The sequence below is a fragment of the Alosa alosa genome, chromosome 13 (genome assembly GCF_017589495.1).
Source record: "Alosa alosa isolate M-15738 ecotype Scorff River chromosome 13, AALO_Geno_1.1, whole genome shotgun sequence".
Classification (NCBI taxonomy): Eukaryota; Metazoa; Chordata; class Actinopteri; order Clupeiformes; family Clupeidae; genus Alosa; species Alosa alosa.
In genome coordinates this window covers 31,368,769-31,393,156 of record NC_063201.1, presented here as the reverse complement: position 1 = coordinate 31,393,156, position 24,388 = coordinate 31,368,769, and the positions used below count along the sequence as shown (strand labels likewise).

The 24,388-nt window shown below is 41.2% G+C and overlaps 2 protein-coding genes across 2 annotated transcripts in view; both read left to right on the top strand.

The window, feature by feature from the left end:
* The first annotated feature begins 1,416 nt into the window (after positions 1-1,416).
* c4b (complement 4B (Chido blood group)) lies at positions 1,417-16,084 on the top strand. The gene is given in 42 exon segments (XM_048261056.1): positions 1,417-1,593; positions 1,692-1,887; positions 2,126-2,297; positions 2,601-2,671; positions 2,752-2,840; positions 3,106-3,188; positions 3,503-3,570; positions 3,572-3,591; positions 3,697-3,835; positions 3,929-4,061; positions 4,198-4,310; positions 4,604-4,765; positions 4,928-5,098; positions 5,365-5,550; positions 5,976-6,128; positions 6,224-6,353; positions 6,453-6,524; positions 6,814-7,023; positions 7,336-7,447; positions 7,524-7,594; positions 7,723-7,862; positions 7,987-8,202; positions 8,361-8,412; positions 8,742-8,831; positions 8,920-9,126; positions 9,242-9,317; positions 9,555-9,750; positions 9,876-9,980; positions 10,119-10,281; positions 10,482-10,684; positions 10,962-11,120; positions 11,242-11,301; positions 11,498-11,588; positions 11,734-11,908; positions 12,091-12,181; positions 12,281-12,355; positions 12,617-12,719; positions 14,580-14,669; positions 14,956-15,051; positions 15,272-15,355; positions 15,439-15,571; positions 15,780-16,084. Coding segments are annotated over 42 exon segments (5,187 nt in total). The 5' UTR covers positions 1,417-1,498; the 3' UTR covers positions 15,916-16,084.
* A 2,899-nt stretch (positions 16,085-18,983) lies between these two features.
* Positions 18,984-24,388, top strand: part of tnxba (tenascin XBa) — a 10,741-nt gene continuing 5,336 nt past the window's right edge. Inside the window, 6 exon segments of the mRNA XM_048261446.1 lie at positions 18,984-19,770; positions 20,246-20,316; positions 21,313-22,013; positions 22,209-22,412; positions 22,497-23,804; positions 24,362-24,388. The exon segment at positions 24,362-24,388 is cut by the window's right edge and continues 96 nt beyond it. Of these exon segments, the coding sequence (XP_048117403.1) occupies positions 21,479-22,013; positions 22,209-22,412; positions 22,497-23,804; positions 24,362-24,388 (2,074 nt within the window). The 5' untranslated portion in view covers positions 18,984-19,770; positions 20,246-20,316; positions 21,313-21,478.

Sequence of the window (24,388 nt, the reverse complement as noted above, 5' to 3'; positions counted from 1 at the left end):
AATATTTGGAACATTGGCATAATGAAACAAAAAAACAAAACAAACTAGAATGTTATCGGGCCATAAAATCTAAATATGAATTAGAAGAATATCTCTCTACTGTCAGAGATATAAAGCAGAGACAGATCTTGACCAAATACAGACTCAGTGATCACAGCCTAGCCATAGAAAAAGGCAGACTAAGAAAGTCATGGTTGCCGAGAGAGCAAAGAGTCTGTGGTCACTGTACGACAGGTGAGGTTGAGACGGAGGTGCACTTTCTTCTTCAATGTAAGAAATATGAATTTATTAGAGATACCTACTTCGATAAATTTACCAACCTAATCCCGGAGTTCCGAAACCTGGGAGAACAGGAAGTACTGCCTGTCTTACTTGGACAGCAAGGACAGACAGCAGCTCTTGCTGCTAAATATGTCACTGAATGCCATAGAGCGAGGGACAGTGATTAGACACTATACAAACTATACACATGAAATACCTACCAGCACAGACACACACACACACACACACACACACGTTTATATGTATAAATGTCTTATCTATCGTATGTTCTGTATTGTATTGTTTGATGTCCTGCTTTGGCAATGCAAATAATATTTGTCATGCCAATAAAGCTACCTTTAATTGAATTGAATTGAGAGAGAGAGAGCAGAAGGTTCTAAAAGGACATCTTCCTGCTAGTCTTGCCAACATCAACTGACACTTCAAAAGGAATATTGTGAAACAGCATTTTTCTTCATGTTTGCATAACAAATTCCTGATATTGCGACATTTGTGTTTATACTAATTTATTATCCCTCATGGACATATTCAAGGGTACCTTCATATTTCTATTCAGGTTGGCAAAACATTCTTGGGGATAGAAAACTTGTCTGGCAAATAAAACGTGGCCTATGGACCTGGATATAAGTTGATGTGGCTGAAGGCCAGGTTTCATAGTGTACCACAGCAACCATTTGGCACAACTGGGCTGGACTGGTATGAAGAAAGCAAGACTGGAGATTTTTACCACCCTAAAGAATTTGTTGTCTTCTGATATAACTATACTTAGTATAGTTGACTGACTTTGTAAATATATGCATATATCTGGAAACAGCTCCTTGAAAATGTTCAGAAATATTTGTATAGGCATTTGCCATAATAGTTTATAGATGTTCTGTTAATGTGTAAATATATATATTATCCATCTCATTACACATTGAATCACAATTAGCAAAAAATAATTATGGGTGAAAGTTCATGGGGAATTGACATAGAAGCACTAATTTCACAAATCATGTTTTGCAAACAGCCCTCCCCTCAACAAAACTCGGGGTTTCTGTAAATCACGTGACTTAGGAAGGTACATGGGGTCATCCTGGTCAATGACCACGCACTGGGAATGGAATTTAGGTTTTGAGCTGTTAATGGCTGGTAGGAGTTGAGAAATCTGTCAATAATAAAAGCAGAGAAGGCTCTTATGCCGTTACTGAAGCAGGAGTGAGAGGAAGGCAAGGTTATGCAGACGGAGCACACATCTCTCACCACAATGAGCTCTGCTGCCTTCTTGCTCTTCAGCCTTTTGTGGACTGCACAACTTGTCACCTGTCATAGGTAGGTGTCAGGAGCATACTCCTACGAGTACACACTTCTCCATCTTTATGATTGTAAGTTTGCTGTTGCTAATGCTTTCTTGTGCTGTCTGTGGTGAGGTTCCTGGTGACATCTCCCATTGTGTTCCACATTGGAGTAAAGGAGCGTGTGTCCGTGCAGCTCGACCAAACTCTCTTCAACACGCCTGTCACTCTCTACTTGGAGCATGAGACTTCTGGTGAACTGATGTCTAAAAAGGAACAGGTTGTTTTTAACAGTGGGGATGAAGGGAAAACCAAGACTGCTGAGCTTGAGGTACAACCAGATTGGATCAACACAGTCCTCTTCAGACACAAAAATGTACAAAATGATCTATGTGTTGTTGATGCTGTATGAAAGAACATATTTTATGGAGAGCATATTATATTGTGTTTACTTATTGATACAAGCAATAATACTCCTGTAATCTGAAAACCTTTTTACCAGAGATATTACTCACTCTTTTGAGGCAAACATTCAGAGGACATGGTGTCTGAACTATTTCTCCTGACAGGTGATGAATAGACCCTCACGCTTGATATCAGCTAATGGAGAGCCGCCATATCTGCTGCTGGTGTGTGAAATCCAAGGAAATCCAAGGAAAAGCACCAGGGTTCTGGTGTCCAAACATAAAGGTTACGTGTTCATCCAAACGGACCAGCCCATCTATAACCCCACTCAGAAAGGTAAAAAGCAACACTGAAAAGTATTAAACTAAGTTCAAGTTCATGTTTATTGTCATGTACTCAAAAGGATTTATAGGAATAAATAAATAAATAGTAGTAATAAGGAATAAATAGCAGTAGTTAAAAAGACATGTTAAGTGTGTGTGTGTGTGTGTGTGTGTGTGTGTGTGTGTGTGTGTGTGTGTGTGTGTGTGTGTCATAACTGAGCAATTACCTAAAACATTTTAAAGTGTCCAATATTGATTTAGTATTGCATAATATAGACCACAACTATGTTAAGTCTTCTGATATCCTTTATTGCAGTAAAATACAGAATATTCACACTAGACCACACAATGAGGCCTCATGAAGAGGTTCTTTTCGTCTCTATACTTGTAAGTAAACCTGAAACTAATCTCTGATATGTATTGGGGGTTTTTATGTGTTGATGTTTTCATATACATTTCTTCCACAGAATGCTGGAGGAAATCGAATTAAGCATTTTACAGTAAAATCAATAAATGGAATCATTTCAAAGAACTTTGACATCCCTGATGTTTCAGAGTAAGATAGACTCTTTAATACTAAATTACATTTAATACTATGCTTTTTTGCACTTTTGGTTAGACACACAATGCATTTAGTTGTCTCTGTACTTGTACTCTGCACAATGACAATACAGTTGGATCCAATTTAATCTAATTACATATAATATTATTTACAATGGCCTCAGATTATACTGCTGTTACACTTACTTGCACCAGTTAAACATGGGCATCTGTCAGCACGTGATTATCACACACACTCATTCTTATGTCCTCAACCCTAGGCCTGGAATATGGAGGATTAGTGCACACTATGAAGGGGATGAGAAAAAGGCTGCCACTCGAGAATTTAAGGTCCAGAAGTTTGGTAAGACGGAATTGCTGCTCTCACTATACTGTCACATCACATCACATCACATCCAATTTGTTCTCTTTTTAAACACCTACATAAATAGACCACACTGTGAGCGAGAACCACAATTAAATGGTCTGACACACAGAGTACTGATGGTCTAGAGAAGGTCTCAGTTTTGTCATATTTGCATTGCTGTGCAATGTATACATCAAACAAGGTCAGGTGATCATTTCAAATACTTTCAAGAGTTTTCAAGGTCTTAAGTAAACTGAATGGAAAAATGCATTACCTCCCCTTGCTTTATTCATTTCATTTTCTCTATTCAGTTTTTCCCAGCTTTGTTGTATCCATTAAACCAGAGAGAAACTTCTACCTGGCCAACTCTGAGAACTTCTTTTTTTTCCATTGAGGCTAAGTAAGATGAGTTTTATTGGTCAAAATTATAATTACTGATGGCATTTAAAACTCTAAGCACTGCAAATCAGCATGCAGTCATGACTCATGATGTGTCTTCTCCAAGGTATTCTTATGGGGAGAATGTGGACGGAGCTTTCCACTCCCGATGTGGATTGAAAGTCCGAGGAGAAGATTGGTCAAAAGAAGAGAAAGGTGGACAGAAAGAAATAGACGTTATCAAGGGCATGGAACAGACAGGGACGGTAAAAGACTGATCATGTTCAACATTTGGTTCAGTGAAATCATAAGTTGAAGTGAAATCAACCAACCCCCTGGCTCCTGGCATCTCATTTCAGATTAAGAATGGGAAAGCGCAGGTTGTGATCTCAAACTTTGAAGAGCTCCTTAAGGCAAAGAACACATCAACACTTCAACTGGCTGAAGCAGAGGCAAAGCTTTATATCGCCGTCACAGTCACTGATATAAAAAGTAAGAAAAGACAGTATGTTTGTGATTCTGATATTTCTCAAATGTGTTGTATATTTTTAGAATAGATTGATTTTGCCATCTAGTTTCCTTGTGTAGTATGTTGATGCTCCAACTGGTTTCTCTGGCGCTGCTTGAGGTGGTGAGCTCCAGGAGGCTGAGGCTACTCTTCCCATTGTTCTCCAGCCATACTTGGTGGACCTGTCACGGGTCAACTCCCACTTCATCCCTGGCCTCCCCTTTCAGCCAGCTGTAAGGAAACGTTAATACTATTAGGAAGCAACATTTGTGTTGAAACAAAGTCAGTCAACCCATTATGACTACAAAAATAAATGTAGCCTAATGATAGCACATTGGCTTGATAAATGTAGTAAAGATATATTCATATACATTTTAAATATGGGATTTCAGTATATTCTTTGATGGAATAAACCAATGCTTTAGTGGCCTTCAAATGATTGTTTCTTAACTGAGCATTTTGGCCTCTTATTTTGCAAGAATTTAACCATATTCATCTTCTCTTGATGTTTTTTGTTTTTGGAAAGGTTGTTGTCCAGCTTCCAAACGGCTCTCCAGCACCTGAGATCCAAATGCAGATTAAAGTGTCAGGATCCCAAGAGAAACAATGTGAGATAAAAAGTAATAATGATGGAGTTGCATATTGTGGTTTTAACATCCTGCCTGAAGCAGATTCCATTACTATTAAAGTAAGTAACTTATTTATTGTTTCAGAATCACAGTGACCTTTTAAAAAATAATTTCCTTAATGGTGTTAAATATTTTAACAATAATTGAGCTACTAATAAAATCACCCCCCTGTAAGTATTTCAGTTGAAATGCACATGACATGTCTCTTTCTGATGTGCCAGGTTACTGTAGAGGGCGCAGCTCATGAGAAGATTGTGGTGCGTGCCTCCTCTCCCAGTGGCAGCTTCCTGTATCTCAGTGCAGTAAACAGTGTTGTGAAGATGGGAGAGCCAGTTAAGTTTCAGTTCAAAGCTATCAATGCAGCCCCAGCAGATGGCTTCTTCTACTATCTGGTGAGTGGGTGCACATATCTGGTGGCTTTATAGGGTGGGACTGTGCCTATTATCCATACTGCATCATGCCATGGTGCTCATTGAAGGTGTTGCATTGTTGCCTTCTGAGCTGCTCAGAAGGCATTGCATCGCTGCTCAGAAGGCATTGCATCGCTGCTCAGAAGGCATTGCATTGCTGCTCAGAATGCATTGCATTGCTGCTCATATCTTGCTCATAGAGGGCACTGCAGTGGCATCTGAGAACAAGTCTGTTTGTGATGTTTCAGATTATCAGCAAAGGAGAACTCAGACGTTCAGGCTCAGAGAGGGCCACATTGCTAACGCAAGCACAGATATCGATCACCCACGACTTGGTCCCATCGTTTCGTCTCGTCGGCTACTTTTACCACAGCAATGGTGAAATAATATCAAACTCAATATGGGTGGACGTTGAAGATGTGTGCCAAGGAAAGGTGTGTAAAGCATTTTGATACTGCATGTATTAGTATGTTGATGTCAATATGAATTTTACCGCATAACCAATCACCCAGTTGTCAATGACTGGAAGGTGTGTCCCCTTGCATTAGCCAGAATTATGCTTTGAACTCTGAGCCAGTGTAAAAGGAATCAGTCAACAGTTGTGCAGCACTGTTGAAAGCTAGTCTATGGTGAAGGAGGGTCATTCAGGGGATTGTGCATCTGTAAGACATTCTCCTCCCTTTACTTGGTTTGCACAGTACTCTTCTTTGATATTTGAACTTTACAACATAATTGTGGTGCTAGTTTATATGTTTATTAATTTCCAGATAAGCTATGGTTGTTCTTGGATAGTGTTTTTATAATATTACTACTACTAATTGCTAATTAATAATATTACTATTTCTTTTGGTATCTTCAGATTGTATTGTCTCACAGTGGACAAAAGGCAGAACCAGGTAGATCTACCAAAGTGAAGATTGATCTCGGGAACCAAAAGGCTACTGTAGCCCTGCTGGGGGTTGACAAAGCCATCTATGGCCTGAATTCACCCAATAAACTCACTCCCAAACAGGTAGTTCTTTTGAGTGATGATATCTGGTATTGCTCTGTGCTGTAACGCTAACTGCAGTAAGTTTAAACGTTAAATGGGCTTTGTCTTGTGGGAAGGTGTTTTCCTCTATGCAGTCCTATGACTTGGGATGCTCGTACGGTGGAGGTTCAGACACAGCTATGGTCTTCAATCAGGCTGGACTCTCCTTTATCTCCAGTGGCAGCATGGCATCTCAGATGAGGATTGGTAGGATTACTGACCACACTCTGACCATTTCTGTGAGGCAGAATATTCCATCCCAGAGGTGTGGTTGAGAAGAACGTTATTGTCTGCTATATTCCTCAGGGTTCAGCTGTGAATCAGGATTCAGGCGATATAAACGTTCCCTGGACCTGCAGATGAAAATGTCAGAGAGAGGTACTCTCTAACCCTAACCATAAACATACCTCTTTTGAAAGAGAAATGAAAGAAACCATATTGGCCATCTATCTGCTTTGCTATGTACTTGTCCCCAACACTGTAAAAGATAATTTGCTTCTGGACAACTGGAAATCAGGATGATGAAGATGGGTGCATGGTTATAGCTGTGATTAAGGGATACTCTTTAAGCTGCAGCTTTATTTTATAGTTACAGTGCGTGAGTCCATTTCTGAATGATTTTCATTTGAATTATTAATGATTTCACTCACCCTATCTTGATTTGTAGAACAGCGCTACAGCGACAAGAGGCTGCAGACATGCTGCCACAGTGGGTTGGTGCAAATCCCCATGCAAATGTCATGTGAAGAGCGCGCCAAGAGGGTTGAACTGAGGCACGCTAAGGACTGTGTGGATGCCTTCCTTGACTGCTGCCGTGAGGGCAAAAGGCTAAGAGAGCAGAAGATACAGGAAGACAAGCGGAAAGGAATTGGCAGAAGTATGAACTGTTTGACTGACTGGAACGCAGTAGTGAGCAGTTTGAGGAACTGCAACTGAGTAACAGTACACAAAGATTCTATATCCATGGACAGCCAAACATTCAGTGCCCAGGGGGTCATTTGTTCATCTTTATGTAAAACTGTTAATTCAACCTAAAAACTAAATAACACAGACACATTAGCTTCCATGGTCTCTGAAATTCCATTTTCTAAGACTAAAATTCATACAAAATGTTTCACTGCTGATCTGTACATTTAAGGATCTGTTCTAAATTTCTATTAATATATGATATTCTTTATATTTTTCACAGCTGTTAGTGTTGAAGATATTGAGGATTTCTTTGATAATGATGTGCAAATGATTCGCCAGTACTTTCCTCCAAGCTTTGGTTTTGTTGAAATGCCTGTGGATAAAGTGAAAGAGTAAGTTGATCACCTCATCCTATCAGTGGTGAATGCTGTGCTGTCGTGCCCTGACTTGGTCTCGTCTGCTTCTCAGATATCTGTTGAGGATGCCAGATTCTATCACAACATGGGAAATTCAGTCTGTCAGTCTTTCTCAAAGCAACGGTACCATCACACACAGTCTTCTTTACTCTCTCAGTGTATAATGTACACATATGTAGTATTCCTCAAACGGTATTACAATACCACATATTCTAAACGTTTCCTATATGTTTTGTTCATTACATTTATAGGTATCTGTGTAGCAGAACCTTTGGACATCACGGTTTTCAAGGATGTGTTTCTTTCTTTGAGATTACCTTACTCAGTGAAGCGTTTTGAACAGTTGTCCATCCCAGTGGTGGTTTACAACTATGGAGAGACGTCTAGAGAAGTACATTGTATCATACCTCTTTATGCTTTTATGTGTGTTTTTGTACCATACCTCTTTATGCTTTTATGTGTGTTTTGGACTAAAACAGCCTTTGTTTACAAAGCCTGTTTGTCTTCCAATTCAGTTTGCTGTTCACATGAAGCAAGTGGATGGACTGTGTTCTCCTGCTGCCAAAACAGCCAACTCCTATCAGAACATTCGTGTGGAAAACGCATCTTCCCTCGTTGTCACGTTCACTGCGGTCCCAATGACACTGGGCTCAATTCCAATCATAATTCAGCTTTATGATCGAGAACATGAGCTTGGTGTGGATGCCATTGAGAAGATGCTGTCAGTCAAGGTCATATACAGTAGAGCTTTGCCTCCTTTGCTTTGCTTCCTTCACTGTCATGGTCATATACAGTAGAGCTTTGCTTCCTTCACTGTCATGGTCATATACAGTAGAGCTTTGCTTCCTTCACTGTCATGGTCCGCTTCACGTTCTCCTTTTCTCTCCAGACAGAGGGATTGCTGAAGAGAGAGGAAGAGACATTTTACCTTAACTTAAATGGTGAGGTGACATCTATTGATTACAAACTGACATTTTCTAATGTAAATACTAAGTCGTAGTGATTCATCACATGACATGGTACAAAAATACTAGCAAAAACTATCATTTTGTTTTAACTCTTTAATGTAGGGTGATGACAAAAGTTAACTTAATTCTGTGTAGTTTTTGCCCCATCTGGTGATGGCGATTGATCATTTTAAGCACTCCAGTAATGCGTTGTGGTGTAATGTTGTAAATGAGATCTGAGGCCTAGAGACTGGAAGATATTCTTGTGTTTAATTATAGCTACAGCTAAAACAAATGACCATGATATCCTTCTCCATTTCCAGAAACGTCCGAGAGGAGTTTGACCATTCCGGGGCATTTTCCAAACAGCACCATCCCTGACTCTGGCACCAATGTCTTTGTCAAGTTAGAAGGTTCTAGATTCCATTCTCCTTCCTAATGAAGTGTTGATGTTTCTGTGAGGCTGTTGTCTCTGATACGCCTGCATGGTCTTTGCTGCAGGAGAGGTGTTCGGCCAAGGCACCGCTGTGCCCATGCTCTCCGCCTCCAAAGTGAAGGACCTGATTAACGCCCCAATGGGGTGTGCTGAGCAGACCATGATGCTCATGTCCCCAACTGCCCTCTCTCTGCGCTACCTGGACCATAGCAACCATTGGGTTCAGCTACCACCAGGGAAAAGGGATGAGGCCATCGATTTTATTGAGAAGGGTAGAAATTGAGACATTGTAGTACATACCGGTACATACTGTACCTGGACATGGACATGTACTAATAAATGGTTGGGCAGACAGTAGGTAGTGAAATCAGTGTTTCATCTTCTCAGGTTATGAAAGAATTCTGACTTACAAGAAACACGATGGATCATACGGTGCATGGCTTTACTATGAAAGCAGTACCTGGTGAGCTTTCTCTTATCTTCCACAATTCTAAATAACAATTTCTTCATTTCAGCACTATATTTTCCACTTTTATTTGAAGTTATTTTCTCAAAGTGATCTAAGGATCTAGGGACCTATGTATTGTGCTGTACATTTGACTGGGTATTTTCCAGTCTGTCTTTCCAAAGATTCCAATATAAATAAATCAGAATAAATCTGGACATGGCAATATGAACTAGATGTGCTCTTATGCTGTAGGCTCACTGCCCTTGTGGTGAAAGTGTTGTCACTAGTGGCCGAGCGTCAGACATACGTCACTGGAGAGCAGGGAAAACGAGAGAGAGTGATTACAGTAGAGGACATCCAGCTATCTGTTCAGTACCTGGTGGACGTGCAAAATCCAGCAGATGGCTCTTTTTCTGACCCTAAACCAGTTATTCATCGAGAAATGCAGGTGGGTAGCCATCTCTGATGCTAAATGTTAAATGCAGTGATATTCCGTTACGGTTCTATTCCAGTGACATAATAGACAGTATCCTTTGTGGGTGTTGTAAATGTGATTGTGTTCTCGGCCCACAGGGAGGGATTGGAGGTGTGGAGGAAGAGGTGTCACTGACTGCGTTCATCACCATCGCCATCAATCACTCTCTCCCTTTCCTGACAGAAGCAGGAAAGGCAAAGGCGGTAAGAGGATAGAAATGGTCTTGCATAGTTTGTGATGAGTATTGGTTCAAAAGTACAAAACACAAAAGAGCTATACACATGGATTTTTAGTGGCTGCTCTCTTGTAGCTGAATTTTTTGTTCTCCTGAAATTCTGCAGGAGGCCAGCATCTCTAACTCTACAAATTACCTTGTGTCCCGTGTTGGTGACCTGAAGAGACCTTTTGCCCTGGCTATCACAACCTACTGTTTATCTACTTGTCTTCCTGACCGCACACTGTCGCAGTCTGCTTGGGAGAGACTTAAGAGTATCGTCACAAAAGGCACGCTGTGTTATGCTTTGAAATCTGTCTGGAAACACAAAATTATTCAGAAGCTAAAAATACAATTTAAGTTAAAGTCTTTGGTTGTTTGCTTGAAAAAGATGGATCTTACAAAATCATACATTTGTGGAATTCTTATTTTGTCATGAGAATGTGCTTTGTGTGATACATTCAGCAAATCTATGTTTTCATTCCATCAGAGGGAGAATGCAAAGTGTGGCGTGCAAATTTTGAGTTGGATGATAGAGGGCACCGTTATATTTCTGCCGAGGCTCTGACTGTGGAGACCACTGCCTATGCACTAATGGCTGCTGTGGCGCAGAACGACTTTTCATGGGCAGACGATGCGGCCTGCTTTCTGGCAACCCGGGAGAAGTACAGTGGGGGCTGGAAATCCACACAGGTTTGCCAATCATTCATTCTGTTAATCTGACCCTAGTCGCTGGTCACCACTCTATGCCACACTGTCCCCTCTGATAGATGCTTTAGCAATCTCACAATCACCAGTAAAAATATTTGTAAAACTGTGTCAAGTGCAATACATTTATTTTCATCTTCTTGAAGAAAAAAAGGGAAACCTCTCATTGTTTTGTAGAAAATGGTGTCAGATATGTTCTTACTTGAATATGTATGAGCCAAAAGTACAAGGCTATGACTATCACGTCTTTTATTTGGTTCAGGACACCATCGTGGCCTTAGAGGCTCTTTCAATATATGCTATGAGGAGGCCTAAGTCTCCCTACACTAAAATGGCAGTGTTCTTCCATGTCCCGGGAAAAAGTCAGACTGAGTTCCTTGCCATGAGTGGCAGTAGCCTTCCTGTAGAGGCAGACCTGAAGGTAACCCAGCATCAAACCCCTCACACACTCAAATCCCTGCTATCATCTACCTTGTGAAAATCAAATTACCATATTTATCTTTCTGTCTGTCTCATTTTCTCATTTTCTGCCATTTTACTAGAGGTTAGCTGGACATAGTATAAGTGCAACGGTTAAAGGAGAGGGCCAAGCCAAAATGAAGGTCAGTATTCATGTGTGTTTCTTACACCCGACTCAGTGTTGTAGCACCCATACACTACAGTACTACATTCCTCCTCAACTTCCTCCTTATTGCTTGATGCATATAAAACAAGGTACATTATAAAACATATCATATAAAACAAGACCAGACACATTTTAAGACTCCCATTTTAAGATGGTTTTGCATTCAAATCAAGGTTGTGAAGGTCTTTCATGTCTTGGATCAAGAGATGAGCTGTGATGATGTCTCTATCAGTGTGACTCTAACAGGCAAATTGGACTACACTGGTAAGACGGACTAATACAGCATTGTTAATATTCCATAATGGACAGCAATCATAAACAAAAGCTGACTAGGGAAAGGGAGCATGTCAAAGTTTGTCATTGTCATTGGCAATCAACTGTATATATATTCTTATAATGGCATCTCCAGAGGAGGTTGTTCAGAATTACAACTATGAGTATGCAGACTATGGAGATGAGAGACGTGAAGAGGAGGATGCTCCCCGAACTGCAATTGAATGGTTTGATGCTCGCAGCAGACGGAAAAGGGACACGAAACAGAGTGTGAACTCACAAGAGAATGTTATGTACACTGTTTGTGTAAGGTCAGTAATCACTAAAATTTAAAAGATGAATGTTGTACCATTACTAGATAAACGTTATACCATTACTAGAATGAGGCTATGTGACATTTGAAAAAATTGCATTCATAGAAGAACATAAGGTCATATGAACGGTGTATCTGATCAAAGTTACTTGCTTTGAATGAAATGGAATTTGTTCTCAGTTACAATTTGGAGCGGAACCTCACAGGAATGGCCATTGCTGATATTACACTACTAAGTGGCTTTGAAGTTGAGGTTGCAGATCTAGATAAGGTGACACATAAAATACCTATTCTTTTCTTTTTTGAAAACATTGCATTCATGTACACACAGTTCTAGACCTCTATTTGCAATGCTCTGTTTACCTTACAGCTAAAAGAAGGAACTGATCAATACATCTCTCATTACGAGGTCTCATACAACAGAGTGCTCTTGTATTTTAATGAGGTAAGATGGCCTTACAAAACCTGACCCTCATTTGTGTAAACTCATTTATTCTGGTAAAGACATATTCCATTGCATTCTAACTGAGGCACACAGCAAAATGGTCATTGCTAACTATATTTGTCGCATGGCATTATGAAGCTAAAGGGATACATGCGAGACGTCTTCATCCTCATAATGCATCCAAATATCCAAGTTCTCAGTACATGCATTATTTTAAAGTCACACCATTTCAATATGCATTGTTTGTCTGTAATGACGTAGATTCACGGTGGCAGGGAGTGTGTCTCGTTTGGAGCCATACAGGTAGTCCCCATAGGCCTGATCCAGCCTGCCCCAGCAACGTTCTATGACTACTATGAGCCTGGTAGGACCTGTTTGGTTTCTTTATTATTGTGAAACATTCCATTGTTGTTATTGGTGATATTCATGACCTGTCGCTAAGCGCCACCCTTAGAACGCTGATGAGCCAATGACAGTCCAGCCTCAACGGGACTCGGACAACTCCATAGGAAACAACAGGGAGGAGGCATAAAATGACAAATTAATGGTTATTTATGGAGTTTATTAACTCAAAAAAACCCAACGGATAACCATGGTCAAACTTTTGCATGGGGACGTGTTATACTGATAGCCGGTACCCCGAGAGGCTAGAAAATGGGGTATATTTTCATCAACGGTAGCCTACAGGACGTCTCGTTTGCAACAGCTCGACGTAATGTAGGCTACTAAGCCAACAACGCGGGCACAGGTTCCCTGTTAAATCCCAAGATGAAAATGCTCATTAACCAACTATTATATTCTTACTACATCAAATATTAAAGTAACCTAACATATCTTAGTATCAATCTTCCACAAGCTAGCTAGCTAGCATTAACGCCAGTGGTTTTTTGCCGCGGCTACTACGCCACAACTGCTTGTCACCTTGTATGTATTCTAAAGTTTTGAATACACCCCTCCATAGCATAATTAAGTCCCTTTTGATAGCTTCTGGAGGAAAGTAAATCCTTTAACCACCAAAACTTCCTCAAAGCCTGCTTTCATGTCTGGTTTGTTTGTCCGAGTTTTCACATGGTAACAATGAGGGGCGGGGCTTAGCGACAGGTCAATTAGCTTGATTGTTATGCTTTTGTCTTTTACTTGACAAATAATCCATTTCCAGCAATGTGAGCATATGCATATATGAGGGAGTCATGGATGTACTTTTCTCACCTACAATTTGCTTGTTCAGAGATTTTACTATTTAAAGGGGTGGTTCAAGATTTTGGACATAAGACCTTATTTCCAAGTAAGCAAGTGTGATATTTATCAGTGGAGACCGTTTTCAGCACGTTTCATCCAGTCCTTCTAATTGCAGAGTTCGCAGGTGCTAGGCTAGCGCAAGTCAACGGTATGTGCTAGCCTGCCACTAAAAACAGTCTTACCCACTCCAAAGTACACATGAGGCAAATTCCAGACAGTCGATGTAAATGTCTGTGTTGATAGAATAGTGTAAGAAATACAACTACCCTTGCATCGCGTTGCAATAGTTATACTTTGGTCCCTAAAGTTGTTAGTAGTCATTTTGCAACTCAGCGGCGGACTGATATTACCAAGGCTACTACTAGGTATCCCCATTGGAGTGCGCTTTACTGTTTACTTTTTCGGGCGCAGTACTACTAACCGGAGCAAGTATAATTCCGCGCTGCTAAAGAAACTAGTCCCTCAAAATGTAATGCGATCGTTGAAATGCAAGGATAGAATAACGTTAGAAATAACACTGTCAATACAGACATTTACATCGATAGTCTGGCGTTATAATTTATTTGCCTCGGGTGTACTTTGGAGTGGGTAAGACTGTCTTTAGTGGCAGGCTAGCACATACCGTTGACTTGCGCTAGCCTAGCTCCTGCGAACTCTGCAATTAGAAGGACTGGATGAAACGTGTTGAAAACGGTCTCCACTGATAAATATCACACTTGCTTACTTGGAAATGAGGTCCTATGTCCAAAATCCTGAACCACCCCTTTAATTACAAGGACAAAAATAAAGGGCACCAGGTCACGTTCAATGTTTATAAAGCAACACCATCATTTCCCACAAGTGTTGCTAAATTGGGAATTATGATATTCTACTTTATTGTGATTTGTGATTTTGTGATTCTACCACTGCATGAAAATCCACAAATTTCTCCTGTCATGTCTTGTCTTGTTTTTTGAACCTTGGTTGTGTCTTCTGTATTCCACAGATAGGAAATGTAACACATTCTACTCAGCACCAAAGAGAAGCAAGATGATATCCAAGCTCTGCTCTGAGGACGTCTGTGAATGTGCTGAAAGTAGGCCCTGAGATCCTTACAATAAATCAGTCTGAATGGCAGGAATACAGTACAGTATACAGATTATCATCAGAAACTCTCAGATTGATTGATAGATTGACACGCTAAGCTAAAATATACATTGTGATTTTGTTAGTCACTTGGATAAGGATAGAGTGGGTAGATGTGTTGCAAATGACAACTAAAATACCTAAACCATAGTTTTAACCATGTATTCAGAAACAGTTTGCTCACTAAGTAAAATGGTCATTTAGCATGTTTTTATGTATGAAAATTGTTTTCTCAGGACCATGTTTCAGAGAGAAGAAATTTTCAACAGAAAATGAGATCAAGAAGTCCCACCGTTTCAATCATGCTTGTTACAATCCAGTCGTGGAATATGGTTTGTGTGTTTCGCATATGCATGCATGCATTCCAAATAGGCAGATACAGTATAGCCTGCTGAATAGATGGAAAGATCATGATCAGGTCTTTGAACACCATATGCTTCTTATAACCTGTGTCTCTCAGTGTGAGCAGCACGGCTGTCTGAAACAGTGCAGTATGTTACAAGACCTACAATGTACATCTAGCATTTGTCTGATTTGACTTGTTTTTTTTAGGTTACGAAGTCTTCATTAGTTCAACCACGCAGAAAAGCAATTTTGAGCTCTACAGTGGCATCGTAAAAAGCATTTTCAGAGCAAGTATGTACGCTTTTTATTTTATTTTTTTATTTTTTTACTTTTTGAAAACTGTCCATGAACTCCTATTCCGTGTTGTTTTGTAGCTGGGGACCTGTCAGTGGGTGTGGGAGACACCCGTGTGTTTGCCAAGAGGATGCAGTGTAAAGAAAGCCTGGAAGTGGGGAAGACTTACCTCATCATGGGCTATGACGGGACCACCAAAAACGCACATGGACAGTAAGAGTGCTCATTTCAGTGGATGAACAATTGTAATTGCATATAATTGTGCATGTGAACATTTAGATGTGTTTTTGATTTATAGTTCATTAGAATCCAATGCATACATCCAATACATGGATCATTTAAACATATAAAACAATATACAGAATGTGAATATTACATGAATGTACTGCAGATGGGTGCTGTCTTTCTGTCTTTCCTGCAGAATGCTGTACCTACTGGATTCTAGAACATGGGTTGAACAAGAGCCTAATGACTGCAGAGCAACAAAGAAAAGGCAGTATTGTAGGGAATTTAAGGAGTTCATAAAAGAATATGAGTTAGATGGTTGCACTCTGTAATCTGCCGAAGGACACAACCTTAATATCTTATTTGAGTTTTTGTTATTTTTTTTGATAATAGTGTACATCAGTATCCTCCAAGGACAATGTCCTACTTCAACTACTTCCTACTACTTGTAATGTACCATATAATATAGCCTACTTATAAAGAATGTAGAATGGCAAAACATTATTGTCTTGATTTTTGGTCCACTCATATCTAGTAGAATTGGTTACTTTGGTGTCTTTAACTTTTTTACTCACTGATCAGAGGGTCATTACCCTGACAAATAAGAATGTTGTCTTTATGCTGGGGTACATGCACATGGAAGCCCAACTAAGGGAGAGGCGCAAAGGTGCACATAGCTCTACAATGAAAGAGTTACATCCAATTTAAATAATATTGACATGGAAATCATTGTATGTTGGTCAATGTTGATATTGTGGTGGGCAGCCACAAATAAGTCCATGTATGGGAAACACTGGTGTCCCTGGACTGCCATGCTGACGGACCTGAAAAGCACTTTCCCCATAATTTTATTTGTTGTAAAATGAATTCTCTCCAGCAAAACTGTCCCATAGATTGCTTAAGTTCTGCTCATAGTCTCAAGTTGCAATGATCAGGTCTCCATACCTTGGCACAAGTGAGTTTTCACCCTTAAAACACAACATTGGTGTTTCATGGCTATGAACTAATTTAAAGGAGATTTTATTTCTTCATAGTGATTGTGCTGATTAATGTCAGAATTAAAGTCCTAATATTTATATATTTATATATTTACATGTTTAAATGAAAGGTATCTGATCATATCAGATATAATTGTATCTGATCATATCTGATATTATCTGATATCTTGTAGTTTTTGGTTTGATATATTTGAAAGTGTGAAGGTCACTGTTTGTGAATGTTATACCCCCAAATCCAGATTGCACACACAATTACTCTAATATGCTCCTGTGTGACCAATAGATTCCTTTCACTTGTTCAGTGTGTGAAGAACCACTTTTTACTGACCACACACATGTAAAGGAATACACACACACACGCACACACACACAGGGGCACGTCGTGTGGCAGGGGGTCATGCATCTACCCACTCCATCGTTTTCAAGTCCGGCCAGCACTCAACTCCATTCCTTCAGTGGGGTGATTCAGTTTCTTCTGCCATACCTATTTATTTATTTTTTTCAATTTTTTTTTTTTTTTTTACGTTTCCCCCTTCCCCCCCCCGTGGTAGTTTGAGTCCTGAGAGAGGCCTCTGTGCTTTGAGTCAACTGCTTGACATCTGCAGGCCATCACTGGGGGAGGGGGAGCACAGGGTTAAAGCAGTGCATGTATGCTAACGGGACGGAGTCTGACCTGGCCTTCTCTCACACACAGTATCTCTCTCTCTCTCTCTCTCTCTCTCTCTCTCTTCTCTCTCTCTCCTGTTTTCTCCCTCTATTCTACACATGCAAGTATATGATCACTCACCTACAATATCTCTTACCTTTTAATATCTTTAATATCTCTGTTTCTCCCACCCAGCATCAAAGACAGATTGGTCCATGACACACGTACACAAAGACCTTGTCAGGACTGACTGACTAAGAGAATAAGAGGGACAGTAGTGCCTGCTATCATGCAGATACGTTAGAGTGGGTGTGGGGGTGGTGCCACAGAGGGAGGAAAGGAGAAGAGAGGAGAGGAGGGGGGAGAGGAGAAGAGAGGAGGGGGGAGAGGAGAAGAGAGGAGAGGTGGGGCACGAGGAGAAATGGCAGTGGGGTGGAAAGGTGGAGAACAGACCTGGCCTTTATGTGCTTATATTATTTCAATCTGTGAAGAGAGGTCCAATGTAAGCAGCACAGGAGTACTGGCCATCACTTCAATCAGAGCCGAGTCAAAGGCGTCTCTGTTACTGCCATCACCATTAAACTTCTCATTAAGTTTGAATCAATGAAGGCCAAGCAAATATGAATACCCCTAAACTCAACATATTTTCGTTTAAAAAAAAATAGCTTGTTTATGTAAATGTTTCTGCATCGCTTAACTGGCTGTGCAGCGTAAACCTTTAACATATCTCAGATTCTTGTATGTTTGCTGTTTTATTTTTTCCTCTGCAAATAGATTTGCAACTTCAGATTATTGCAAGCATTCTTGTCTTGCTGTTGTCTCTGTGTGCCATGCTCAAAGCCCACCTCACTATGTTCTATTAAGGGCCATGCTCAAAGCCCACCTCACTAGGTTCTATTAAGGGCCATGCTCAAAGCCCACCTCACTTTGTTATATTAAGCACAAATTCAATATGGTGGGTGCCACAGAGGAGAGATTTGAAGATAGGAGGACTTCACAGAGCTAATCCTCACAAATTTCACACTCTAAGGTATTTACATTGATTTAAATAAAGATCACTGAATTTGAATAAATATCTTTGGCATTAAGTAAGGCATGGGTAATGCCTTGAGATAAGGATTTTCCTTTTTAAGCTGGAGCTATGTTCAGTTGAGAGTTGCCTTTTTTTAAAAAAATAATAATTCTAGTATTGGTAGAATATTTGAACCATGTAATTTAACAAATAAGTCATATATGAGTTGGAAAACTTATAGAAGCCATGAAAATCCAATCATCCAAGGGATCATCATTTGGTCATTTTCACCAACATGATTTAAATCATTCAAAGCAGGCACCAAAAAACTGTCCAACAGCACAACATGGATGTTAGCACATCTTGGACTTAGTAACCCTAGAGCAGTGTTTCTCAAAGTGTGGTCCGGGGACCACTGGTGGTCCGCAAGCTATCCCAAGTGGTCCGCGGGCCGACGTGGTAAAATATAATATACTGTAGATGAGTTGTTTGCAATATTAAACCAACTTGTATGTAAATCCAAACAGTTCTGCAACACTGTGTAAGCTACGCCAGTTTAAATCATATGAGTCCTCTGACACAATAAGCAAGGTGCCAAGACAATAAGCAAGGTTGTTCAGTGATATGTCTATTGTGTAATATACTGTTGAAGTAGGTCTACTGTTTTTTATTTTTTAGCTAGGTGGTCCGTGAGGTTTCTATTTATTGGTTAAGTGGTCCTTGGTCTGAAAAAGTTTTAGAAATACTGCCCTAGAGCTATCAGAATTCAATTCATCACTACTGATAAAAACATTCAAACTAAAATCACTTCCCCATTCACTATGCTTGGCACTCAACAAGTCCCAGTGCTGCAGCGTTTGTAACCTGTGGCGGAGGTGTTGTGAGATGAGCCTGTGAGCTTTGCTGTTTGGTTAGGTGTCCGTAGGACTATAGCTGATGAAGGCTTGGCATCCCTCTCGTCCAGAGGCCAAGGTCGGGTCAGCGGAGGGAGGGTGGTCCAGCAAACATGCAGCTTGCCCTCCGCGGTGGCCATATGGCACCATGTGGGGACGCTACAGAGCACAGACCACCCATTGTGCAGCCCACCGCTGAGTGACAAGAAGCCTTTTTTCCATGTGCATCTGATGGTCACCACCAGCAGTCAGGCACGAACATCAAGGCCGTCAAAGGAAAAGTACTGAGCTACGTGCCCAGAAACCAGTCCACAGTTTAGCATTTTGACAGCGGCCACAAGCTTTTTGATCTCTGCTGCAATGTTTGAACTCTGCTGTAGGATGTATAGTTCATGGAGTTATCAGTTAGTTAATGCCAAATGAACAACTTTTAGCTTTGTGTCTTTAAGTGTCCAGTGTGTTGGTGTGGACAGAAGATGGACAGAGTGGCTGTGTGAGGGACAAGATGCCCTGGTATAGTTTGCGTATAGTCAGCACATGTGGTTCCATATCCCCAACAGAAAGGCCATTCATCTCCACCCACCTGAAGCACACACTACCTGTGGTTTTGCATACCTGTGGAGTCGACGGAACATCAGGTTTATCAACTAAGCACTTTTTTCAGGCACAATGCACAATGACAACAATAAACAATGACAGGAAAAGTATTATCAATCACAATCATTTTTAATTAATTAACAATGTTGGGCACATATTATTTTTTTTAGGTTTTCATGGTATTATCAAAATAGTACACCAAAACGGCAACATAAACACATAAATTGTTGATCAAATTATCCAGATTTATACATACTACAGTAATACACTGTGAGCCATGTTTTGTCAAACTGGTCTTCTGAAGATCTTCTAAATGTTCAGGATTAACCTTGTTTCTGAACATGATTTGTTAATCCCACACCAGAGTCCAAGCAGGATCTGACAGGCAGGCAGGCAGGCTTCAGAGAGCAGCGCAGAGGAGAGGTGGGGTGAGGGGAGATCTTTAAGTATGGGTCCATTTGCCTTCTCCCCCTCTCCGTCTCTGCTCCCTCTCTCATCCACTTTTCTCCTCACCAGCACACTCCACTCTCTTGAAAGCCCATGGAGGCCACGGCACACTAACAGCACAGGGGAGAGTCCAAGCCTTGGTGAGTTCACACAATCTCAGTCTTTTTATCAACTGTTGATATCTCATTTCTTTTGTTTTGTTTCTTTTTTGTTTTGGTTTGGGTTTTTTTTTTTTTTTAAATTCTGTGAAAGTGTTTCATTCTGTTTTTCACTGTGTAGACTTTTTGATGTGACATGTATGACATGTATATTTGGTCATTCAGTAAAATGATTCAGTTGGAAGGCATACATACACACAAGACTTTAAATGGACAGTGATAAATGGAAGGATTTCTCCTTCTTTATATTCATACTGATAATATATATGAGAAGCATCAAGTGTTTAAATGTTTCCCAAATTGCATTAGGGAAGCAAATATATATAAAAAATACCACATTATCGCATATAGTCAACCAATATTTACCACTTCTGGCATCACCATTAACTTTTGCCAAATGCAGTGCATGCAAATAATGTTACCTTTTTAAACTGAATGTACAGCTCTTTGTCTATGTAACTCTATCTGCCTGTCTGCCTGCACTATATGCAACCGTGGGAGATTTTTAGACTAGGCTTTCAGTATTCTGTGGGCTAAAGTAAAGATTATGTAACTGTTAGCTGTAAGACATACAGTGTCTCTGAGCGGTGCACAGTGCTGCTCTGTGCAGACCCCAGGCTGAGGGGATTTTAGGGGGCATTCACAGCAGAAAAAGCAAACCAGACTGAGGCAGGAGTGTACAAGTGGTTATGTGACAGCCGCTGGGTCTGCTCCACTGGGAATGAGTTTATTACTGGATCAGCAAAGCCTGCACATTCTGTCCCCTGGTTTACCGTCACAGAGAGCACCTGATCAATATAGGAGTGAGCCCATCTCAGGACTGTACTGTATTATATTATGCATACACCAGTGAAACATATAGTGTTTTGTAGTGAACTGATAACCCCTTAGTTATTCTGTAGATAAACAACAGATGTTTGACTGGTTTACTGATTGGTTGATTCATTTGAATATAATCAAATTCTTCTTCTTCTGCAGGAGCAAACCCACCTGGATTCACCACACTGAGACTTTCTAGTGCAACTAAAGGAGAAAGGAGACTTTCACAATTCAATTATTGTCATTGTTTCAGATCATCTTATTGAACTGCATCAGTTGGTGCAGTCCCATCCTTGCTCAGACTCTTTAAACTAGACCTCCCAACATGCTCATCTCCATAGCTGTGCTCCTCCTTCTCTGCCCCCTCTCCTCCCTTCAGACTCCAACCAGTCTCAAGAGGAATACCACTGGCACCAGCCTGCCCAGTCCTGGGGTCACCCTCAGCCTCCCCAAACCCATCACCACAACTCTAAATGCCAAACAGAAAACCCAGAGTCCACCTTTACCGCCAAAGTCTAGCCCTGCCAAGGCTAATCAGACTTTCATCTTGTCCTCCCCTGCTAAGACCACTCCAGCTCCTGTTGCTAAGGTCCTTAAAGAGAAGGCAGCTCCCCATTCACATCCCATTAAAGTGGTCATCACAGATGGCTGTGCCCAGAAAGACCAGAAGAAGGAGGCCAATAGGACCAGCGTGGCCCAGGAGAAAGAGCTGACACTGAAGCCGGGCTCCCCGCTGGTCATGACCCACCACATCAGCCTGGTGCCCAGCACCTGCACCGGGGGCTGCGAGGCCGAGATGGCAGCACTGAAGGGCCGCGTGGAGTATCTGGAGAAGGAGATGGCAGCCATGAAGAAAATCTGTATGTCCTGCATCATCACACTTATGCTTACCTCTTTGGTCTGTTAGAGTATACACATCAAATCATTTCAGTTGAACCAGTCTAAACGGTCCTATCTCTACCCCCCCCCCCCCTCTCTCTTTCTCTTTCTCTCTCCTCTGTGTCTATCAATCTATTTTCCTCTCTGTCTGCACATCGGTATCTGTGGATCCCTAGGCACTTCCTGCTCTGCTGGACGCTGTCCCAACAACTGCAGCGACCAAGGCAGATGTGAGGACGGGAAGTGTGTGTGTAACGCCGGCTTCAGCGGCGCAGACTGCAGCTCCTCGGCCTGCCCCTCCAACTGCAACAAGAAAGGGAAGTGTGTGAAGGGGAAGTGTGTGTGTAACCCTGGCTTCAGCGGGATGGACTGCAGTAAAGGTGAGGTGATACACTGGTAAGTGCTGACCTCAGAATGACCAGAGGTGGATGCACTGACATCTCTTATGCCTCTTTTTCCCCCAGGGAGTGAGAAGAAGACCAAGGTGACCGTTGAAACAGTGACCATGAAGGTGACCCCAGAGAGCAACGCCATCAAAGAGACCACAACTACAACTGTGAAAAAGACAAAGGCAGACAAAACGCTATTCATGAAGAAAACTGAAGCTGACAAGGAGCAGAAAAAGGTGTTGGTGGTGAAGAAGGAGGAACAAGGGAAAGGGAGTGATGCTAGCCAAACCAAAGCCAAAACAACTGTGAAGACAAGCATCCTGAAAACTGACATCGTCACCAAGGTCACTGCCAAAACCCCAGCACCCTCTAATGGTACTAAGACTGGGAAGACTGTGGTGAAGACTGTTGGCCAAGTATTCCTGAAGCAGTCAGGAAGACGCCCTGAGCAAGCAACCAAAGGCAAAACAGAGGTGAGGAAGATAGATACAAAGGTTAAGGTCACCACCAAACAAGAATCAACTGCTGATAAGTCCTCTCTGAAGAAGGTACAACTCAAAGATCAGCCTATCTTGAATGTAACTCAGACCTCTGTGAAAAAAACGAATGGTTTGACAGAGTTAGTGAAAGGCTCAAAAGCATCTGTGAATGGAACATCCTCAGAGAAGACTGTACTCAAAACGACTAAAGTTGTCAAAACCACAGGAACACAAGCAACCAACAGTACAGTCAAAGTAACAGTCAAGACTGGCTTGGTTAAATTGAAACCTACACTCACTAATGCCACAGCCACTGAAAAGGACAAGAAATTATTTCAAGCCAATGCCACTATAGTTCTCAAGGAAGGGCCAGTTGTGAAGAAAAAGGTGGAAAGTCAGTTGAATGTGACTATTGAAGCCAAGTTGTACACAAAACAAACAAACAAGACCAGTTCAAAGTCAGCCAGTAGTGTGGTTACTGTTGTGGTCCAGAACATCACGTCCACTAGTTTTATTCTGACATGGGAAGCCTCCCAGGGTCTGTTCCGTAACTTCACCGTGTCGAGGAGAGAGCTCCCTGCAGGGGTTGAGGACAAAGAAGAGGAGGTGGTTGGAGAGGAGGCCGAGAAGGGCAAATTTGAGAAGCAAGATGTCACTGTCACTGGTAACTTGACTGAGCTCATCAAGCAGAGCACCAACAAAACAGCCTCTTCCACCAAACTCCATGTCAGCTCCACAACCAAAGCTGAGGGAAAGAACGTGCGGAAGTTCACCCAAGTTCTCTCTGGCACTGCCCGCTCTTTCCAGTTCCGGAACCTTCGGCCTCAGACTCACTATGCCCTCTCTCTCTTTGGAACGGCTCCTGGATTCCGGTCCAAAATTTACCGCGTCATTGTCACCACAGGTATTTGACCCTCAGCACTCAACACTCTTTCTATAAATCTATTGCTCACGCTGATCATACCCCCCTACTGGAATGTTCTCTAAAGAGTTCCTCTTATACTTACCTCAGTATGTGAAATTACTGAATGTGTCCTGTCAAAGCCAACCTGGTAGCTTTAAACATGCATGAATCTTTCATGAACATGTGGAATACTTTCTTCTGTTTGCTCATTGAAAATATTGACTCTGACTCGAAGAGGCACTTGCTGTAAGATTTGCTTGAAGTCAGGAATACATCATAGACTGACTGATATATACAGTAGGTCAAAATGGATTTCTGGTGAACATTCCACTCCCCCTGATTTAGGAACTATACAATGAACTGTTGAATCCATGGGAAAAAAATGATAAGATGTGCCTGTGTTATCTTTCAGTATTAGGTTTTTTTTATTTGCAGTATATCTGAAGCGTGGAAAAGAGGTTTTGGTGAGGTTAACACCCATTTGGCTCCCTATAGTGGAAGAACTGGAGGGTTTATCTGTATGCCAGTATTTTAGACATTTCTTTCTTTATTCCAAGGTCCAGAGCCTCCATCTGAAATGGTGT